The sequence below is a fragment of the Dromiciops gliroides genome, chromosome 6 (genome assembly GCF_019393635.1).
Source record: "Dromiciops gliroides isolate mDroGli1 chromosome 6, mDroGli1.pri, whole genome shotgun sequence".
Taxonomy (NCBI): domain Eukaryota; kingdom Metazoa; phylum Chordata; class Mammalia; order Microbiotheria; family Microbiotheriidae; genus Dromiciops; species Dromiciops gliroides.
This window is the reverse complement of record NC_057866.1, coordinates 4,482,758-4,505,276: the sequence shown is the minus strand read 5'-3', so window position 1 is coordinate 4,505,276 and position 22,519 is coordinate 4,482,758. Positions and strand designations below refer to the sequence as shown.

The 22,519-nt window shown below is 45.5% G+C and overlaps 1 protein-coding gene across 2 annotated transcripts in view; it reads right to left on the bottom strand.

Moving 5' to 3' along the window:
- Positions 1 to 22,519, bottom strand: part of SHANK2 (SH3 and multiple ankyrin repeat domains 2) — a 692,308-nt gene that overhangs the window by 540,042 nt on the left and 129,747 nt on the right. For both annotated transcript variants that reach the window (XM_043971951.1, XM_043971952.1), the window contains exon 10: positions 21,999 to 22,076. In XM_043971951.1, the coding sequence (XP_043827886.1) occupies positions 21,999 to 22,076 (78 nt within the window). The remainder of the gene's footprint in view (positions 1 to 21,998; positions 22,077 to 22,519) is intronic.

The following is a 22,519-nucleotide window of genomic DNA, read 5'->3' as shown; positions in this document are numbered from 1 at the left end:
TATTTCCTACAGTACTCCAATGCATCTGTATATGACAGCTGATGTGGCCTTTTTTAAATTAATGGGAATCCCTTTGTTTCCATTACAAAAAGAGCCACTATAAATATTTTCTTGTACAAAAAGGATTTTTCCTATGTCTTTTATCTCTCTTGGGTAAAAGCCCAGCTGGGGTTATAGCTAGGTCAAATGGCATACACTGTTTAGTAATTTCTCTGGGTATAATTCCAATGTTTTTTTTTTCCAGGATAGCTGTGCCCATTCATAAGCCATCAGCAATACATCAGTGTGCCTGTCTTCCCATAGCCCCACCAACATTTGTCATGTTCCTTTTGTAACCTCTGTAAATCTCATGGGTGTGAGGTGCAATCTCAGAATTGTTTTAATTTGTAGCTTTCTAATTAGTAGTGATTTAGAACATTTTCCCATATGGCTACAGTTAGCCTGGATTTCTTCTCTTGAGAACTGTCTGTTAGACTATTGATCAATTGGGGAACAATGATTATTCTCATAAATTTGAATTGGTTGCTGATATATCTTGGAAAAGAAAGCTTTAGCTGAGAAGCTTGCTGCAAAGATTTTCCCCCAGTTAATTATTTCCCCTTTAATCTTAGCTGTATTGGATTTGCTTGTACACAAACTCTTTAATTTTATGTAATCAAAATTATTAATTTTCTCTTTTGTAATCTCTCACTCTTGTTTCTTTACAAATTTTTCTTCTAGCCACCAATTAGATAGGTCATTTTTCTCCATGTTTCTCTAATTTTTTAACTTAGTATAAGGTGTGAGGTGTTAGTTTAAACCTAATTTCTTATACTGCTGTCTAGTTTTCCTAGCAGTTTAAAAAAACCCCAAATATCAAAAATTAGTCCTTCCTCCAGTAGCTGGGGTCTGGGGTCTTTGTCTTTATCAAAACTAGGCTCCTGAATTAATTTGCTTCTGTATGAGGTGACCTAATCTGTCACATTGGTAGATTAATTCTCATTCTCTCTGTCTCTCTCTCTCCTTCCCTCCCTCCTTCCCTCTCCCTCTCCTCTCCTCCCTCTTTCTCCCCTCTCTCTGGTCTCTCTGTCTTTCTCTGTCTCTGTGTCTCTTTGTGTGTCTCTCTGTCTCTGTCTCTCTCTCCTCCTCTCCTCTCTCTCCTCTTTCTCACATCTCTCTCTCTCTTCTCTCTCAGTCTTTCTCTGTCTCTGTCTGTCTGTCTGTCTGTCTCCATCTTTGTCTATGTGTCTCTGTCACTCTTTCTCTTTTTTTTTTGGTGAGGCAATTCAGGATGTGACTTGCCCAGGGTCACAGAGCTAGTAAGTGTCAAGTGTCTGAGGCCAGATTTGAACTCAGGTCCTCCTGACTCCAGGGCCGGTGCTCTATCCACTCTACCACCTAGCTTCCCCTCCCATCTCTCTTAAAGAGATTTACACCATTATCTTTCCCTACAAGAGAGCAAACAGAGGCCGTTGTGGGTCTCACTGAAATCAGAAGACATTGGGAATATGGCTACTTAAATTCCCAAGCTGTACCTCAGAGGGCTGGTCTCAGTGCTTTCTATGGACAAGAGCACCATTTTATAGTGAGTACCTTCTTTGGACCACTGAGCACCTACTGTGTGCCAAGCATTGTGCTAAGCACAAGGCTGCTCTATGAATACCCCAGCAACAGCGAAGGCTGGCCCTGGAGCCCAATGGCCTCAGGTCACTTCCTAGCTCTGTCACTTATTAGCTATGTGACCTTGGACAAGTCATTTCAACCCACCAAGTCCCAGTTTTTTCACCTGCCAGATGAGCTACATGGACTAAATGTAGTCCTTTCCAGCTCTAAGCCATACTGCCCCCCACAGAATGATCACAGGCCTGAGGACTAGATGGGACCTCTATTATAATCTAGACAAACCCACAGTTTTACAAGTTGGAAAACTGAGGCCCCAGAAATAAAATTAATTTTTTAAAGGATTATAGCTGAGGCTGGCCTTAGAGGTCAGTTAGTCCAACTATCTCATTTTACAAAAGAAAAAAGTCTGAGTCCCAGAAAGATGAAGGGTTTTTCCCAAGGCCTCAGCTAGTAAGCCTCAGAGCCAAAATTCAAGGGAGTTCCTCTGGCTCCAAACCCAGAGCTCTTCCACTTATCCTTTGCTGCTTCCTTAAAGTGCAGGGGCCCATGGTCTTTTTCAGCCTGATGAGGGTGAGCTACTACTGACAAGGGGGCCAGGACCCTCAGGGATTCTGGAGAAGCTGCTGCTCAAATCCGGCATCCTTCCCAGGGGCTCATTTCTGAGCTGGGCAGGTGTTCCTTGCTGCTTGCAAGATGGTAAGTGGCTACTTCAAACATCACACATCTTTGTTTCTTCTCGTGTCCTGACAGGGCTTACTGGATGCAGCTAAAGGCTGCTTAGGGCCAGAGCTACAAGACACCTGCCAAAGCAGGGATCAATGGATGGTGATGGAAGAAAACATTTAGCTCTGAGGACTGAGGCTGGAAAGTCTCCTTGGAGGGGCAGAACGTTCTACAACTTGAAAAGCTTCCATGGAATAGTGAAGGCACAGCTTGAAAGCCCAACTCACCCACCCAAGCATGGATTCATCACCTGGACTTTGAATTGGGGAAAGAAGTTAAGGGTCCAGAGCAGCCGAGAAGAGGGAACTTCTTCTTCATGTAGAGGTGCAGCCCCAGAGAACTCAGCTCAGAAAGTAGAGCAGAGGCTCTGGGCATGGCTAGTCACTTCCCTCACTAGTAAAATATTTATAGTAACCAAGGGGGAAAGAGCCCTTATAAAACATCAGAGAAGGCATAAAAGTTTAATGTAGGAAAAACAAAAAACTGGGAAGCGCTGGGTTCAGATGGGCAAGACTTACTGCTCCCTGCCTCAGTATATTCTCCGATCGAATTTAAAGTTCACCTTTGAACTGGCAATGCTTTTCCAGACACCCTGGTGCTTTCATTGAAAAGCTGGACAAGGAAGGAAGCTGGATGGATCTCTTCGGAGAGATAATCTTGGTGAGTCTAGGACTGAAAGGGAATCCTGGGACTCTACTGAAAACCTGCAGGGCAACAACCAAGATTTCTGTACCCAGTTCTCAAACTCCCTGAAATTCCAGGAAAGAGGAGACAACTGGACAGAGCTGAATCCAGATGATGGCCAGAGCCACTGTCCTTGGTGCTTGTTTTGGCCAGGGGAGATGGTGCTGGAGGAAAGAGACCATTTTCCTTTTTTTTTTTTTTAAAGAGACCATTTCCAAAATGATTTTACTTTTCTTTAACTAAAGAGGATTCCCCCAGAACTATGAGGATCCATAACAACCCATTTCCAATACAGGGAAGATAAGAAAGAGAAAATAAGTGACTAGGTCCCAATCCAGAAAGTAGCCTATGGAAAGAACAAGAGTAGACCTCAGGGGATCTGAGAGGTGGGAAGGAAAGAAAAAGAGAAGGGAATAAAAATGTATTAAGCACCTACAGTGCTAGGAACTGGGCTAAGTGCTTTACAAATATTATATCACTTGACCTGAGACAATTGACCATTTTACCAGGCATGCATTAGAATGGATTGCTTTGTCAACTACCACCATGGATTGTTTTGCAACAATCAACCACCACCGACAGTCACAACCTATCCCACCAATGGAAAATTCATCATCTCTGAACTAAGTGAAATGAAAAGTTCTCAAACTATAAAAGCCTAGAAGTCTCTATAGAAATTGGAACGTAGATGAACAGGCAAACATACAGTTCATTCCCATCATCTAGTCTCCTATTAGAATAGTCTTGAAGGTGCTTCCAGCACAGCCTGAAGAAAAGAACATTAATCCCTAACATTTTTATTCCATTCCAAAAAAGCAATCATTGCATTCACCTGCAAAATAATCTACTGAAAACTAAGCACAAAAGAAGAGAAGGATAATGACTTCTCCAGGACCTCTTCCATCTGTACTCCATTTGAGATGAGACTAATAGCAAAATATGACTAATAGCAAAAATAGCTGGTGTTTATATAATACTGGCAGGTATACAAAGCACTTGGACTGCCTTTATTTCATTTGACCTTCACAACAACCCTGTGAGTTAAATGCTAGTATTCACATTTTGCATGTGTGAAGACTGAGGCACAAAACTGACACTTTCTCAGTCATCCAGCTAGGAAGTGTTCAAGACAGAATCTGAAGCCATACTGCCCCCCAAGTCCAGGGCTCCGTATACAATACCTTGTTCAAGGACAGATTAAATTTTCCACTGTCTGAGGCCACAGATTTAACACTAAAATAGACTCTAGAAACCATTTCCTCTGAACTCTGTGATTCTGGGAGTTCTTGAATTCTCCAGGTCTAAGGAAGCTATTCTAGATAAGTGACATTATAGTTACATTTTAAGAACCCATCAAAAAAATTCCATTAAACCAGGTGTCTTTGGTACACTTCCTGACAACTTCAAACAAGCAACATCAACCCTCACCATTAGCACCACACGAAACTTGGACTCCATTTCTGGAATGATGATGAGCTTGAACAAGTGAACTTAAGTCCTATCCTGCCTAGATTGCATCCCATACCTCAATTCTGGACCCTATCCAAAACAAGCCAAGGCCCACGTCCCCACTTTGTCCTTCTAGCTCCCCCATCTGTGTGATCGTTTCCATTTAGAATATGTTAGCTCCTGGAGAGCAGGGACTCTCTGGCCTGCTTGTATTCACATCCCTAAGCACTTACCACAGTGCCTAACACATAATAAGCGCTGGACAAATGCTATTTACCTATCCAAATGCCTGTCTGTGCATCAGTCTATGTCTCTGTGTATCTGAGATCTCACAGCTGGCCAGCTTAGTGCTATGTAACTGTCAGCAGAGTGCTGGTCCTTCTTCAGAAAACAAAAGGAGCACATGGCTAACAATAGCAACTGACATTGACACCTGGCTTTCGTAAGTTCCTTCCAAATGGAGATCGCTTCCTTCTCTATCTTTGGATACACAGCACCTAGCGCAGTTCCAGGCATACAGTTGGCACTTAGTAAATGACTGCTGACTTGAATGCAAAACGCTTTCTAGATATTAACTGACGTAAGGCTCTCAGCGGGTCTGTGATACATTTACTCCAGGCACCATCACTCTCAGTTCAAAGGTGGACAAATTAAGCTCCAAAGGGATTAGTGAGCCCCCCATGGTCACACAGCTGCTATGTGTCATGGACAGGACCAGAACTTAGGTCTCTCAACTCCGAGTCCTCTACTTTATCCAGATATATCATGGAAATATCACACCTGATCTGCAGAGCTCCAAGATTCCAGACCGGGTCATTCGCATAGGGAGATACATGCAAATGTCACTAAAATCTGTATGATTGGCCAGAGACCTGTCGAGTAGCTAGGTGGTACAATGGGTAGTGCTGAGCCTGATGTCAGGAATGCCTGAGTTCAAATATGGCTGCAGAACTCCCTAGCTGTGTGACTCTGGACGAGGTATTTAACCTCTCTCTGCCTCAATTTCCTCATCTGCAAATAAAGACACAATAGCACCCACCACCCAGGGCCATTGTGAAGGTAAAATAAGTTAATATCTGTAAAGTATTTTTGCTAACTTTAAAGTGCTAAATAAGTGCTGTTGTCATCATCATTGTCATGGTACCGTCACCACCACGATCTCCATCTTCTCCACCACCATCTTCATCATATCCATCATCATCATTCTCCTTATCATCATTCAAATGTCACAACACCCAGAACAAACTAACCTGACCCAAGAGGACATCAAAAATTGACCTAAAACAGGCAGGGATACCTTGTCAAAAAGAACATTACCACAAGGGAAGCTGGTCTTGGTTTTAATAAAGACAGATTTCATGTCAAGGGTAGGAAGGAGGTCAATCACTTCTACTCAATTCTACCCTGTACCCTAAGGCATTTGCAATCTCCTCTCCTCACCATTGCAGGCAAGAACAATTTTACTAACCAAAAGAGCTCTCCTGATTGTCTCCAGAGATCATCCCCTCTCACTGGATGGGCACCATCTAGCCAAGGTTGGATAATCACTTGTCAGGAATGTCATAGAGGGGATCCTACTTCAGATTTGCACTGGACTAGAGACATCTAAGATCCTTTCCACTTCTGACGTTCTGTGTCTCTGACAAAGCATAATGAAGGCTACAAAGAGCATTCATACCCCAGAACCTGCTGTGCCACTGCCCAGTGACATTAAAGAACAATAGACCAGGCAAATCTCTGCCACCAGCACACCAGGATTTCCAAGAGTAGGCATGGATAATGGAATAGGATGACACCATAAAGAACAATCCCAGGGGCAGCTAGGTGGCACAGTGGATAGAGCACCGGCCCTGGAGTCAGGAGATCCTGAGTTCAAATCCGGCCTCAGACACTTAACACTTACTAACTGTGTGACCCTGGGCAAGTCACTTAACCCCAATTGCCTCACACAAAAAAAGAACAATCCCAGCCCCTTGATAGAGACAGATCACCCCTCTAGCTTTTTAGTTACCATACATCTCTAAGAAGTGGTACAGTGGACCAGAGCATTATACTCAAAGTCAGGACCCCAGTGTTTGTTCAGGACTATAACTAGTTATTGGAGAATAAAATCATACATTTTGTTGTTTTCTTCAGTCATTTCAGTCATGTCTGACTCTTTGTGATTCCATTTGGGTTTTTCTTGGTAAATATGCTGCAGTTCTTGGCCATTTCCTTCTCCAACTCATTTTACAGATGTGGAACTGAGGTAAACAGGGTGAGGTCACTTGCTCAGGGTCACACAGCTAAGAAGTTTCTGAGGCCAGATTTGAACTCAAGAAGGTGACTCTTCCTGACTCCAAGCTCAACACTATATTAACTGTACTACCTTGTTGCCCTAGAGCTGATTTAGATGCTGTCCAGTCCAACCTCCCATTTTATTGATGAGGAAATGGAGGTCCAGATAAATGATCTGCCCATGTCACATAGATAACTAATGACAGAGATCCCCATATTAGAATGTAAATAGTTTATCCTTGTTTAATCCCTTATGATTATTAACTTGTTATTATTACCTTTCTATATTTCTATTGATGCCTGTGCTTGGACTTCAAAATTTCTATGTAACTGTGGTCTTTTCATCAGGAATATTTGAAAATTCTCTATTTTATTAAAGATCCACTCCTTCTCCCTGCCCCCCCCCTTAGGATTGTATTCAGTTTTGCTGAGTAAGATATTCTTGGTTGTAAGCCTTTATCTTCTGTCTCCTAGAATATTTCATTCCAAGCTTTCTATTCCTTGATAAAAGTGGCTGCCAAGTCTTGTACATTTCCTGACTGTGGCTCCTAGATACTTGAATTCTTTCTGTCTGCATGCAGTATTTTTTTTCTTTAACCAGGAAACTCTAGATTTTAGCTAGAATATTCTTGGGAGTTTTCCTTTGGGTAATTTGGGAGGTGACTGGTAGGTTCTTCCTATTTCCATTTTGCTCTCTGATTCTAAGAAATCTGGCCAGTTTTCTTTTATGATTTCTTAAAATATGTCTTGGTTCTATTTTTCCCCATGGATTTCAGGTAGTTGAATGGCCATTAAACGATCACTCAATCTTTTCTAGGTCAGTTGCTTTTGTTATGAGAAACCTCACACAGAAGTAGATTTTGCACTATCCTGGTTGACAAACCAACTGTGAATGAAATCAGTGTCTCTAGGCAAACCCCACTTTTAGTAGTGAATAGTCCATGTTTCAAAGGTTAATGGTATCAGAGGAAATTGCAAAGTTTCCAACCAGATTTGATCCAAAGCTTTTTTAACTTATAAAGGCATCACTGGGAAATCACAAAGATACACAACGTAGGCAGCTAACCCCTCAGTCTTGCAGTCAGTAAATGGCCTACCTGAGGAGGTCAGGCAAAACTGATTAAAGGCTCTTCTGGCAAACTCTGGCTTTCACTGAATTCCTACTGCTTTCATGCAGAAACCCAGGAAAGTTTCAGTAACTATGGGGATAAGAGTCACCCAACAGGGGCTCTAGAACTTGTTTTTCTACAAACTCAGCCCTCCTGGTGTGTGGGCACTCTGCTCAAGCTGACCATTTCCACAGGGAAATCACAAAACATTCTTTGCTGGGCTAATGCTGGAAGAATTTACCCTAAGACATAAGAGGTATATAATAATTAAAGGAAAGGCAATAGGATAATTCAGAGCCATTCACTTTATCTAAATCAGCTCCCTCCTGGCCACTCTGGAAACAACCTCCTTTTGCTCTATTTTCTTCCTGCTTCTTCTGTCCCTGCTTCAACACCTCCTCCCCTGACAGAAGAGCAGGGCCCCTTGTTAGCTGGTCCATAGTTACCTCGCTGATGCCTCCTGGGTCCTCCTGGGTCCAAATGCATCTTCAGGTATTGGTGTTACGAATCAGAGCTCCAAAGGCTTCCTCAAAACCCAGAAGTCAGCTCCGCTAAGGCACTCCCCTCAGCGGCTCTGAATCCGCGGGGAGTGGTGATGGGGGCTGCCGAGGCCCACGTCAGCAGAGTGTGCACACAGACAGCTCTCCAGCGACTCGGGCTTGGAGTCTAATTCTTCCACAGATGATTCAGGAGGCCATCTGTGGGCAGCTAGAGGCAGGCAAGATGCTGTCCAAAATAGCTGGTACACGTTGGCTCAGGAGCCACTTTTAGCCACTTCTTGGGCAAACTGTGGGCTGGGGACAACATCACCTAGGACAGGAGGTATTCCTTCCCTCGACAATCTGGGACCCTGCAATCCAGGACTGACCCAGCTCCTTCAGCCTCCCTATGCTCATGACCTCAATCCATAGTCTGCCTGTCAGTCAGTATTAATAATAACAACATAAAAATCAAGACCCTATAACCCTTTAAGGCTTTCTAAGCACTTTCCTCTCAACTACATGAGGCAAATATTAAGTTTGTAATTGTTTCATTATTGAAAAAGTACTTAAAGGGGGCAGCTAGGTGGTGCAGTGGATAAAGCACCTGCCCTGAATTCAGGAGGACCTGAGTTCAAATCCAGCCTCAGACACTTGACACTTACTAGCTGTGTGACCCTGGACAAGTCACTTAACCCCCATTGCCCCACAAAAAACAAAACAAAACAAAACAAAAACAAACAAAAAAGTACTTAAAGATAGAAAGGTCCCTAGATTTGGAGTCAGGCAGACCAGAGTTCAAATCTTGCCTCTAACATCATTAGCTTCTCTAGGTCTCAGCTTCCTAAATGAGTCAGTTGGACAAGCTAGCCTCTGAGGCCCCCTCTGGCTCAAGGGTCTTCACTGTGGCGATCCCCCCTCTGACACTCACTCACCGTGGGCCTCTGGTCACTGGGCCTCGCAGGCCACTCTGTACTATGAGCTACATTGTGATGGATGGAATGTGAGCTGCCTCTAGTTCTCACCCAAATGAAACCATGGCTCCTTCCTGAAATGATGGATGACCCCCCAAAATGAAATCCCCAGAAGTACTATGGCCAACAACGGTCTCACTCTCTGGGAACTGAGCTAAAAGCAAATGAGGAAATTATTTAAGAGGGGAGTATGTGTGTGTATATGTGTGTATACACATGTGTACATGTATGTACATATACAAATATGTGCATGTGTGTATGTGTGTGGGTAGATATAACACAGAGTAGAGCCCACCCTCATCTAAAGCAAATTTAGACTTTAGAAGACTATACAAAGTAGAGATACCAACCTCGAGCGACCAAACTGAACACCGAAGAAGCCTTCAGGGCCACATCAATGCTTCCAGTCAATGCTACAGGATTGTGCCATTTGGTGACATGGTTTTGAATACCGTCTCTGCAGAAGCTCACACGCTACCAGTCAATGGGTGCTGAATGACAGCTATCAGGTGCTGAGATCTGTGATTCAACAGCCACTGACTTTGGTCCAACCTGACCAAGAATCCCTCTACAATATTCCTAAAAGGTGTGAACTCATACCCAGTGAGAAAGAGGGAAGTCACCTTAAGTGAATGAAGTCAGTGAAACAAACCTGTTCCATTTTGTTGGGTGCTTTTTTCTTTAGGCAGGGCCAAAATCTGCCTCTGAAATTCCCCTTTGTTTCTCAGGGGCCTCCTCCTCCAGAAAGTCCTTAACTGCTTTCCTCCAATTATCTTCTTTTTAACTGATCTGCATATATGTTCTCAACCAAGGACCTCCCTCCAAGCCCTCTTTGTGGTATGGATATGAAAAGAGGCAGCTCACTGGTGGATTGAGTGTTGGACCTAGAACCCAACCTGGCCTCAGCTCCTTACTAGCTGTGTGACCCTGTTGTGTCACTTCATCTCTGCCTACCTGAGTCTCCTCGTCTATAAAATGGGCATTTGCCTTCCAGGGTTGTTGTCAGGATAAAATGAGAAACTCTTTCTAAGGAGCCTTTTAAATCTTAAAAACTGCTGTGCAAATGGTAGCCATTACTATCACTGTGCTTATGAGACCGTGGATTGTAGGCTTGGTTGGGCCCTTTTATCCCTGACCAGAGTCAAGCCTAAACCAAAGAATCAATTGAGCCTGTCCTGTAGGACCAGCCTGTGGCTGGCTCCTGCCCAGAAAGCTGCCCACTTGGCAATGACTTCTTTGGCCACAGTAATCAATGAGGCAAAGGAGAAAAGAAATAGGCTCGGGTCTCAGTTTCCAGAACTGTTTTACACACAGTGACAGAATAGGGGCAATGGCTTGTGGATGGGTCACTATCTACACTGTTGGAGGGAGTACCCACATGGATTGGAGTCCTGGATCTCTTTTTCAAAGTAAATGCCCAAGCGGAAGCAAAGTGGCTCATTGGATAGAGCACTGGCCCTGGATTCAGGAGGACCTGAGTTCAAATCCAGCCTCAGGCACTTGACACTTACTAGCTGTGTGACCCTGGGCAAGTCACTTAACCCCGACTGCCTCCCCCAAACCCCCAAAACCCCAAAGTAAATACCCACATCATATCCCTCAGAAGTGGAAGCTCTCACAGGGTAGAGACTATTTCATCTTTGTATTTGCAGCCCAATGCTAGACGCCTGGCAGGAACGTGCTTGCCCAGTCTTTGGCGACCAGGCTCTTCCCTTTGCTCCTGGCTCTACTTCCTGAGGCCCATCGGTGTGAGTCCACTCCTCCCCTAAGGGATAGGCCCCCTCGTGTTTGGAGCCTGGTGGCAGGCCTCCCCTGGCTTGCCTTCTCCAGGCCAAGCTGCTCCAAGTTCCTTCAATGCCTTCCTTACGGCATGGTCCTAGGGACTTCCCTAGCCTGTTGCTCTGATCTTCTTTCATGGGGGATGGTGAAGATAATACTCTGCAGAATTCTAACCAAAAAAGGCAAACTCTTTATCTTGGAGTAGAATTTACCGGAGCAAAGCCTGACTCTGGACGCAGACTGAGCATGGAAGACAGTGTGGTCCAATGGATCTGGTCAGCTCTGGCTTCACGGAGCCCCCAGGCCATGTGACTTGATGTGAGTCACTAAGCCACTTCTCTCCTCTGGACCTCAGTTTTCCCATCTGCCAAGGAGTAGTTGGATTAGGGGACCTCTAGGGTCCCTATCAGTTCTGTGTTAGTTACCCTAGGGTCTGCTGTGACGCTGCACTGCATTATACTCTGGCATTGCCCCCAAATCTTTCCTCTCTGAAGTCACACCATTTAATTTTAGCAGGAACTGTTTTAGGGCCCTCTAGTACAACAGACTAAAATCAAGGCTCGTTTGAGACCTGGTGAATCATCAATTTCTGATTTATTTTTACTAAATTTCCACGGAAGAGAGAGAGAGAGAGAGAGAGAGAGAGAGAGAGAGAGAGAGAGAGAGAGAGAGAGAGAGAGAGAGAGGCTACCTTAACAACAAAGATATGCGTTTTCCTATGTCCTTGGAGACAAGACTCCTCAGATCCCAACCTCCTTCCCTCAAAGAGAAGCAGGAGAAGAGAGAGAGAGACAACAGACCGGAGCTTCCATCTTTTGCCTTGAAGTAAATGCCTCTGCTCCCTCTGGGGAGGGTCCCATCCCAACCTAAAGGTGAATCACAGGTTCTCCCCTTGCTCTGGGTGAGGGTCCTGGAGATAATGCTAAAGGAACATTCAAAGGAACTGGGGACATGTATTTTTAAAATGAAAAGAGGAGTAGGTAGGAGTTATCCCTGTACTCAATTAGTTCAGGGATTTTGTATAAAAGAGGGATTATGCTTGTTCTGTCTGAAACTAGGACAGATGGGAATGACAGAGAAATAGATTTGAGTTCAAAAGAAGGAAACCCCTCTCCAAAAACAGAGTTGGTGCAAGTGTAATGAGCTGCCTCTGGAGATAGTGAGTTCCCCATCACAGTGGTCTTCCAGCAGAGAGTAGATGCCCATCTACCGAGGTTGTAGCCATTAGGAATCAGGCATGGGACCAGAGGACCTCAGAATTCTTTCAGCTCCATCTGTCATCCTAAGATTCAACTTTGTAAAACAGGATTTAGGCTCCATAGCCAGAAGGGGTCTTAGCTGGGAATCACTCCAGACTCTCCTGGTCCTAAATCTGAGATCTTCCCATTGAGTCTGACTCCCTCATTGTAGAGGAGGAAATGGAGGCCGGTGGAGGTCACAAGACTTGCCCAAGGTCACCTTGGCAGGCAGAGCCGGATTTGGAGCTCAGATCATCTGACTTAAACCCTGAGCTCCTTCCACAGAGCTGCAGAGGAAGTCAAGTGGAAGCTGAGAAATTTGGACCATATGGGAACAATTTCCACTTTGGACCCACTAGGGGGTGGCATGGTGCGCAGTGCCAAGACCTCATTCCCTCTCTGATGCTTCAGACTGAGTGACTCTGGGCAAGTCACTTAAAGCTTCCCTTGGGCCTCAGATTCCTCCTGTGCAAGGACAGGAAGACCTGGCAGGTCCCTCTTAGCTTTAAATCTGAGCTGAGGAGTGTTAAAATCTTCCTCTTGGGTTTGCACAGAGTATCAAAAAACACCCCCCCCAAAACAAAACAAAAACAAACAACGCCCCCTCAAAAAAACAAAACAAAAACAAACAACCCCCCCAAAAAACAAAACAAAAACAACCCCCCCAAAAGACACCCCCCCCCAAAAGAAAAGGCATTTTAAGTGAGTCCGGGCCTCAGCCTCGCGCTTCTACGTTTAACCAATCAGAGCGAGGATTAAGTGCATTCATACGAATGCATGGACATGCATTACTCGGGTGTGCAGGAGTGGTAAAAGCCTTTCAGAGCAACCCCAGATGCAGACAGAACTTTCAAGACCCCTCGGGGGTCAATTAGCATAAGCAGATGTTTGTCCAAGCAGTTACTCCGTGAATAACGTATATGGAAATCCTGCTGAGGCCCCAGAAAGGACTCTGGGACCTCCCCAAGGCTGCAGGCTCACAAGGCCCCCCCTCCCCGCGGATGTGAGCCGATGGCTGACCCCAAACCCGGCCGGCCACTCTCCACTCTTGTGGCCCTGGGCAAATCACTTCCCTTGGCTGAGCCTCAGTTTCCTCATTTGTAAAATGAGAGGGCTGGATTAGAATGACCTCTAGATCAGGAGCTTCCCTCACTAAGTAAGTGACCCTTTGTTGTTGCTCAGTCCTTTCAGTCGTGTCCAACTCTACGTGGCCCCACTTGGGGTTTTCCTGGCAGAGATACTGGGGTGCTCTGCCATTTCCGCCTCCATCTCATTGAACAGGTGAGGAAACTGAGGCACACGGGGTGAAGTGGCTGGCCTGGGGTCACCCAGCTAGGCCAGATCCGAGTCTTCTCGACTCCCCGGCCAGCGCTTTCACCACTACTCCATCTAGTTGCTTCTTTTTTTTTTTTTTTTAGTGAGGCAATTGGGGTTAAGTGACTTGCCCAGGGTCACACAGCTAGTAAGTGTTAAGTGTCTGAGGCCAGATTTGAACCCAGGTACTCCTGACTCCAGGGCCGGTGCTCTATCCACTGCACCACCTAGCTGCCCCCATCTAGCTGCTTCTTAAGCAACTCCAGCTTCTCCAATTGATCTTGCCTGTTCACAACGGGCCTTTGAATGTTCCCCTTCTTAGGACGATTTCCAGTTTGTCACCGTCCTTTTAAACAGTAATAGCAGCAACATTTCTGTACATTGTAAGGTTTGCAAAGTGCTTTACAAATGTCATTTCATTTAATCCCGACAATCCTGCGCCCATGACACGGAGGAGGAAATTGAGGCTCAGAGAAGGCCATAAAACGAGTCAGTGACTGAGGGAGGATTTAACTTCCCTCCGCTGCCCCCCACTACTGACTCCCTATCCAGGCTCGGTTTAAGGTGCCCCGAATGTTCTGCCCACTGCACCCTGCCGAGGAGGGCCGGCCACTCGTTCTCCCTTTATTCAATGCTGTCGATGGGTTATTTCTGGTTCACTGGTTCAGGATATCACTGTGGTCAGCGCGGGCCTCAGGGTCAGGAAGACTGGGATACAAACCCTGCTTTGGTCAGAGGCCGGAGACCTGGAGATGGGGGGGGGTCTGTCCCTAGGGGCCAATCCTGGTTCTGTCACTCAGGCCTCAATTTTCTGACCTGCCAAATGGAAAGTCTCACTCGATGGCTTCCGAGGCCTGTCCCAACTCCAAATCTGGAAGTGTTACTGCCCTTTAAGGCCCCCCGGGGGAGGAGGGCGCAGAGGTTAGAAGCAAAGCCTCCTCCCCCCTTCCTCCCTCCTCCCACTGCAACATCTCTGTGTGCTCTGACGCCCTGCGGGTCCCTGGCCTCGTCCTTCAAACCACGCTGGTTTGGGGGGGAGCACCCGCCCAGACGAGATCCAGGAGCAGCTTTGATGGACACGGCCTGCTCCGAGCTGCAGGGAAGGCAGAGAAGCCTTCTTCATTCAGCCGGGGATGCATCTCCAGGGAGCCCAAAGAAATGCAGGGGAAGCTGGTCTTAAAATAGACCTTTCCTGCCATCCAGGTAGGAACTCACTGCCTGAAGTGCCAGAAAGAAAATTCTTCATGATGACTACCCGCAGATGTGCCCACCAAGACACTTGATCACATCGGTTCTGCTGCTGCCTGCCAGGGTGGGCCTAAGTCCTTAGAGAAACAGGCTCTCTTCTGATGAGCCTGGGTTATGTTGGCATGAGCCTACAGGGGCAAGGAAGGGCCAGCCCTGGCAGGAACCCTGCTGAGCATGGGCAAGAGCGTAGCCCAGGGGAGAGAGTGCTGACCTCCATCTGCCCCACTGGACTAAGCTTCTCGTGGGCAGGAAGCATGCCTGGAACATAATAAGCACCTAATAAATGATGGTTGCCTGCCTGCTTGCCTGACCTGAATGCAAATCCTGTCATGTCTTGTGACTATAGGCCTCAGTTTGCCCATCTGCCTCATGGGTAGAACAGAGGCTGCAGGACTTAGCTCCCAAGTGTGGAGAGGAAAGCCCTGTGCCAACAAAGAGCCTCAGGCCACTTAAGTTCTTGTTATCAGCAGGTGTCCCCGAGTCTTAGGGGAAGGAGAAGCTGGGCTGGGGCCTTGCTCTCTCCCCCTGCCCAGTGCAGAGCTCCACACTCCGGCATCCAGGGGCTGTCCCCAGCCTCCAGCAACTGCCTTGCCTTCTGTCCCATTTCCAAGGGAGCCGGCTGGGGCCTCTGGGAGTCCGGATGGGCCGCACAGCCCCATCTACCTTTCTACCCATTCACCTCTAACTGATGGGTTTCATGGCATGGGAAGGGGCAGGTTATTTAGGGGGGAGACAAGCATGAATGGACCATCATGCCAGGGGCCCCTCTGCAGGCTTGTCTCCACAATGGGAGTCTGGTCTATTGGGAATAACAGCTCAGAGCAGCAGGGAGGGGCAGCCTGGAACCAGGCCCGTGCAGCAGTTATTATGGGCGCACAGTCAGCCCTGTTTTTCTTCCTGCTGATAGCATGGATAATGTTTCTGGGCGCAGAATGCTATTAATTCAAGGTATTTTGCATAATGTCCTCACAGTAACATCAGCAGCAGCATCTAATTGGGCACTGTTAGCAGAATAGAGCCAGATGGCAGGGCCTGAATTCCTGCAGCCCCAGGGCACACCCTGCCCAGAGTGGGGCCAGCCCTGGGGCTTGGGGGAGGGGGGCAGCCAGCACCAATTAAATTCAGCAACATTGAAGTGCCTACTATGCATCAGGTGATATTCTGGCTTCTTGAGATTCCAATCCAGGCAAAACCCAAACCGAATAAAAATAATAAAAGCACCTGGCCTTGCCTCCAGGAACTTCCATTCTCCCAGAGGGAAATAGCACCTACCCAGCTAATCAGCATCACACACACACAAAGGAAAGACAAGTACTGGGGAAGCCATGAGACAGAACCAGCCAAGGTGTCAGGAAGTGAAGGAACTTGAGCTAAGCTTTGAAGGAAGTGAGGGATGCCAAGAAGTGGCACTAAGGAGGGAGGGCCCTCCTGGCAGGGGGCACAGCCCGTGCAGCAGAAAAGGAAGATGATGCCACTCTGATGGCAGAAAGTGAAGACGGCACGTCAGGGAAACCCGTTTGGCAGCTGTTTGGAGCATGGGTTAAAAGGTGAGAAGCCCAAATAGAAGAGGTTGTTGTACTCATGTCCAGTGGTTCTTACCGTGCCAATGCTGGCCATGGGTTTTATTGGCAAAGGTAAGATCCTCTGAGCCACGGGGTAGCCTCCTCCAAGAGGCCACACCAGGCAAGAAAGGATTAGGGTGTGACTGTTGGGTATGTGGAGAGGCGAGGATGAAAACAAGAGCTAGAAAGGTCAGTGGACATTCAGTCAATGATGTCATCATTCAGTTTGGTGGTGCCTGACCCTTTGTGACCCCATGGACCACAGCCCATTAGGCCCTTCTATCCACCACTGTCTCCTAGTCTATCCCAGTTCGTGCTCCTTACTTCCATGACACTCTCTTTCCATCTCATCCTCTGCCACCCCCTTTTCCTTTTGCCTTCAATCTTTCCCAACATCGGGTCTTTTCCAAAGAGTCTTGTCCTTCTCACTATGTGGCCAAAGCATTTCAACTTCAGCTTTAAGATCTGACCTGCCAGTGAATTACCTGAATTCATTTCTTCAAGTATTGACTGATTTGACCTCCTGGCTGTCCAAGGGGATCTCCCAAGTCTTTCTCTGGCACCCAAATCCAAAGGCATCGCCTCTGTGGTGCTCCGCTTTCCTTAGAGTCCACCTCTCACAGCCATATGTTGTGACTGGAAAAACCATAGCTTTGATTATCTGGACCTTTGATTGTTGATACTTCTGCTTCTTAGCTTGCTGTCCATGTTTGCCATAGCTTTCCTTCCAAGGAGAAAGCATCTTTTTTTGAAACATATTTTAATTTCAGGGCTGCAGTCACCATCTACAGTGATCTTTGAGCCCAAGAATATAAAATCTGACACTGTTTCCATTTCTTCTCATTCTACTTGCCAGGAAGTGACAGGATCAGTTGACATGATCTTAGTGATTTTTTTTTAATGTTACATTTCAAGCCAGCTTTTCCATTCCCCTCTTTCACCCTCATCGAGAGACTTCTTAATTTGTTGTCACTTTTTGCCATCAGAGTGGTATCGTCTGCATATCTGAGCTTATTGAGATTTCTCCCAGTAACTTTAATTTTGGCTTTTGATTCACTCACCCTGGCATTTTGTATGATGTACTCTATTTAAAAGTTAAATAAAGTGACAATATGCAGCCTTGTTGTATTCTTTTTCCAGTCTTGAACCAATCATTTGTTCCATGTTTGGTTCTAACTGTTGCTTCTTGGCCCACATACAGGTTTCTCAGGAGACAAGTAAGATGATCTGGTATCTCTTTGAGGACTTTACACATTTTGTGTGATTCACAGTCAAAGGCTTTAGTGTAGTCAATGAAACCTAAGTGGAGGTTTTTCTGGAACTCCTTTGGTTTTTTTCCATAATCCAGTAAATGTTGGCAATTTGGTCTCTAGTTCTTCTGCCTCTTCAAGAACTAGCCTGTACTTGTGGTCCTTCTTGATTCTCATATTGCTGAAGCCCAGATTGCAGAAACTTAAGCACAACCTTGCTGGCATGTGAAATAAGCACAATTATTTGGTAATTTGAACATTCTTCGGCATTGCCCTTCTTTAGGATTAGAACACAAATGGATCTTTTCTAATCCAATGGCCAAATCTGCTGGTATTGTGAGGGTGGCACTTTATACCACCATCTTTTAGGATTTTAGATAAATCAGCTAGAATTCCATCACCTCCACCAGCCTTGTGGTTATCATTGATGTTCAGATCTTTCTTGTATAGTTCCTTTGTGTATTCTTGACACTTCTTCTTAATGTCTTCTGCTTCTGTTAAGTCCCTACCATTTTAATCATTTACTATGCCCATTTTTGCATGAAATATTCCCTTGAGATTTTTTCTTTTTTTGGTGAGGCAATTGGGATTAAGTGACTTGCCCAGGGTCACACAGCTAATAAGTGTTAAGTGTCTGAGGCCGAATTTGAACTCAGGTCCTCCTGAATTCAGGGCCGGTGCTCTATCCACTGCGCCACCTAGCTGCCCCGAGATTTTTAATCTACTTGAAGAGATCTGTCTTTCTGATTCTTCTATTTTCTTCTATTTCCTTTGCATTGTTCTTTTAAGAACTTTCTTACCATTCTTTGCAATTCTCTGGAATTCTGCATTCATCTGGGTATATTTTCCTCCTTCTCCTTCCCCTTTCCCTTTCCTCATCTAAAAGTAAAGCCTCATTAGACTGCCATTTTGTTTTCTTGCTCTTCTTTTTCTTTGGAATATTTTTTTGCCCCCTCCTGCAGAATATTACAAACCTCTTTCCATGGTTCTTCAGGCACTGTCTGTCAGATCTAATCCCTTAAATCTATTCATCACTTCCACTGCATATTCATAAAGGATGTTATTTAGGTTATACCTATATGGTCTGAAAGTTTTCCCTGCTTTCATCAATTTAAGACTGAATTTTGCAGTAAGAAGCCCATGATCTGATCCACAGTCAGCTCTAGATATTGTTTTTACTCACTGTATAGAGCTATGAGACTTGGCACATGGTAAATCTTCATTGAATTGATCTGCTCTGAGTTCCTCAAAGAATCTCATACCTTTAAACTATTTCCATAGGAAAGGGTAAGAATCTTCCTCATGTACCCACTGAGAGCTAAGATAAGGGGTTAAAAGGAAGGTCTGGGCTGGAACAAGAGATCTGAGAATTATTTGTATATAGATGGCAATTAAAACCATGGGAGATGATGAGACCAGAAAGTGAAATAGTATAAAGGGAAAAGAGAAGAGGGTCCAGACAGAGTCCTGAAGGACACCTATGGTTGGACAATGTGATCTGGAGGAGTATTGAGAAAAGAAGACAGAGGAGTGGCCAGAGAGGTAGGAAGAGAAGACAAGAGGAGAGGAGAGGAGAGGAGAGGAGAGGAGAGGAGAGGAGAGGAGAGGAGAGGAGAGGAGAGGAGAGGAGAGGAGAGGAGAGGAGAGGAGAGGAGAGGAGAGGAGAGGAGAGGAGAGGAGAGGAGAGGAGAGGAGAGGAGAGGAGAGGAGAGGAGAGGAGAGGAGAGGAGAGAGAAGCAGGGATATCCCAAAAACCTAGAGAGGAGAGAGTATCAAGGAGGAGAAAGTCATCCACAGAACTCAACGCTGCAGAGAGGTCAAGGGGAATGAGGACCAAGAAAAGGCCATTAGATTTGGCAACTAAGACATCAGTGGCAACTTTAGAGAGGGTAGTTTCAGTGGAATGATGGGTTTGGATGCCAGAATGTAGAGTTAAGAAGAGAGGGAGAGAAGTGGAAATGGAGACAGGGATTACAGATGGCTTTCTTAAGGAGTTTGGCCACAAAGGGGAGGAGAAATCTGGGACAAGAGCTCAAGGATGGATAGATGAAGTGAGGGCAAAAATCATTTATCTCCAGTCTGTCTCTCTATCCACAATGGCATGAGCACTCTCTCTCTCTCTCTCTCTCTCTCTCTCTCTCTCTCTCTCTCCCCTTATTATCATTACCATTGTATGTGGTAGGCATAGGGTTACACACTGGACATGTAAAATTAAAGAAAAAAAAAGGAAAGAACAATTCCTGCCCCCAAGAAGCAGATATTCTAATGGAGTTTCTTTTCCTGTTTCTAATGACAGCAGCATTTTCTCCCTAAGCCAAGCTGGTTTTCAGGGAGGAAACTGTCAACCTATGATTACAATGAATAAGCACCTTTGATGAAATGATCAAAAGATGAAATGATTAAATAGAAACATTTGGAAACCCCAAAGCATTCCTAAAAGAAAAGGCATTAGTCACACAATTTAGAAAGGTGTCTAACTCAATTTTCAACTAAACAGCTGCACTGGAGGTAAAACCAGTGCAGTCTTGGCCAGGACTTTCCTGGTTTTGACATGTCAAGGGACAGGGAATGAAGGTGGTGTTTGATGTGGAGATGGCAATGCCTAGTCACGAAGAGCAAACACTATGGCAGATGACATCAGTTGTATGTTTGGTCAGCCAAGACTATCCTGGAGGTCTAATCTGACTTGGAAAGTCAGGTCCCACACCTCCCCAAATGTGTACAGTAGCACATTTTGTGATAGCCAAGAACAGAAAGCAAAATGGGTGCTCAGCAACAGAGGAAGGGCTACATTCATTGGAGGATGGGAAAACAGTGGTGTAAGCTGGTGTGCTGTAAGCAATGCAGAGATGAGGAAGTCTGAGAAACATGGGAAAACTCTTAAGAACTGATACAAAGCAAAGAAAGTGGAACCAGGGGAAGCAATATTTGTGAGTTCAATGGGGGGAATGGAAGCAACACTATTATACAGTCAAAATTTGATTAATTGTAATGAACAATCTAAGATGCCAAGGATGGGTCTCAGAAATAGCAAACAAATCCTCCTTTCTCTTGGGACAGAGATGGGGGACAAAGGGTGCTGAATGGTATATACACTGTTAAGCTGCATCACTTTGCTAACAAGTTTTTGCTTAATTGTTTTGTTGTTGTAACAAAGGAAGGTTGAAAGGGAAAGGGGAGGTTTTATCAGGGAATAACTGAGGTTGAAAAAACAAAAAGCAACAATAAAACAATTTTTAAAAAATCTACCTGGGCAATTGAATGAGGATTGATGATGGTGGTGAATGGACAGGTTTCTAGGCCTGATGTCAGGGAACCCTAGGTTCAAATCTCACCTCAGACACTTACTAGCTATGTGACCATGGTAAAATCCATTAATCTCTCCCAGGCTGTTTCTTAATCTATAAAATGGGGGTGATGATAGTATTATACCACAGGGTTGTAAAGATCAAAGAAGTAAAATGACCTTTACATGTAACTGGAAAAAATAAAATAAATTTTTGTTGCAAAAAAAGTAAAGATCAAAGAAGTTAACAAGTATAAAAATCTTTATAAACCTTAAATGTTAGCTTTACATTATTATTGTCATTATAATCAATAGCTGGGCTGTTTTTACATAGCACTTTAAGGTTTACAGAGTATCTTACAATATTAACTCATTTGATACTCACAGCATACTATTATTATCCCCATTGCTCAGAGGGGGAAACTGGGGCAGAGAAAGGTTAAGTGACTTGCTCAGGACCATAGAGTTGGTGTAAGAGGTAAGATCTGAATTCAGATCTTCCTGATACCAAGCCTTTTACTTATTCCATGGGCTATCCAGCAGTTTCTATTTCCAGCCCACCCACAGCTAGACAGTTGGTCACCTTTGGAGCTTCCTCATGGAGCTGGCTCTATCCTGGGGGCTGTGGTGCACCATCTGGGCAAGGGAGGCCGGGGGAAGTCCTGCATATACAGACTGGAAAGACCCTCCCCGATACCCTCTGGCAGCTTCTTTCTGCTCAGAAGACAGGGGGCGCCAGCAGGCAGCATGCTAGAGCAGCTGCAAACTGAATTTCTCTGATGCTTTAGTATATCTTCAAAGCCATGTTCTGGGATGCACCGAACCGGAGCTGAGCAGTCACAACGCTTGGCTGCTTAGCCTACGGGCACAGAGGGCATCACAGATGGGGCCAGCTGAAGTCAACGGGCAGCTTCTAGAGGAAGGGAGGGAGCCGTTCCTCAGGGTAGCGAGCACAGTCACCCCTGGCCTCGCTCGGACCCAGCACTCAGGCCTGGACATGGACGCACACGCAAGAGCTGCTTACCTGAAATGGAGTCTGGCTGTTGTAATTCTTTAATTCTTTGTCACCCCCACGGAACAACAAAACTCGAGCACAGCTGTCCTGCAAGGGAGGAGGAGAAGCGTACTTGTCAATGCCATCTTCAAGGAAGGCTCTCTCTGGCCCAGCCCAAACCATATGATTCTTATGTAAAATACCGATAACAGGTAGCACGTCTATGGAAGCTTAAGGTTGGCCAAGTTTCTCCCAAATATCACATAGGATGCCCAGTTACTCTTTGATGGAGAGCTATCGAGAGCACCATTTTGCAAAAGAGGAAACGGAGGCAGAAAGAAGTGCTATGACTTGCCTAGGGTCACACACTTAGTCAATATGTGAGGCTGATGTTGGACTTTTTGACTTGCTCTATCCACTGAGGCACCCAGCTGCCTCCTTTCCCCATCCCAACTCCTCAGTGAACCCTTCAGTCTACACCATCCTCTTCTTGGTGGTGCCCTGACAAGCAGCCTTGAAAGACGCCATCATCTGCCACCTTCACACACATG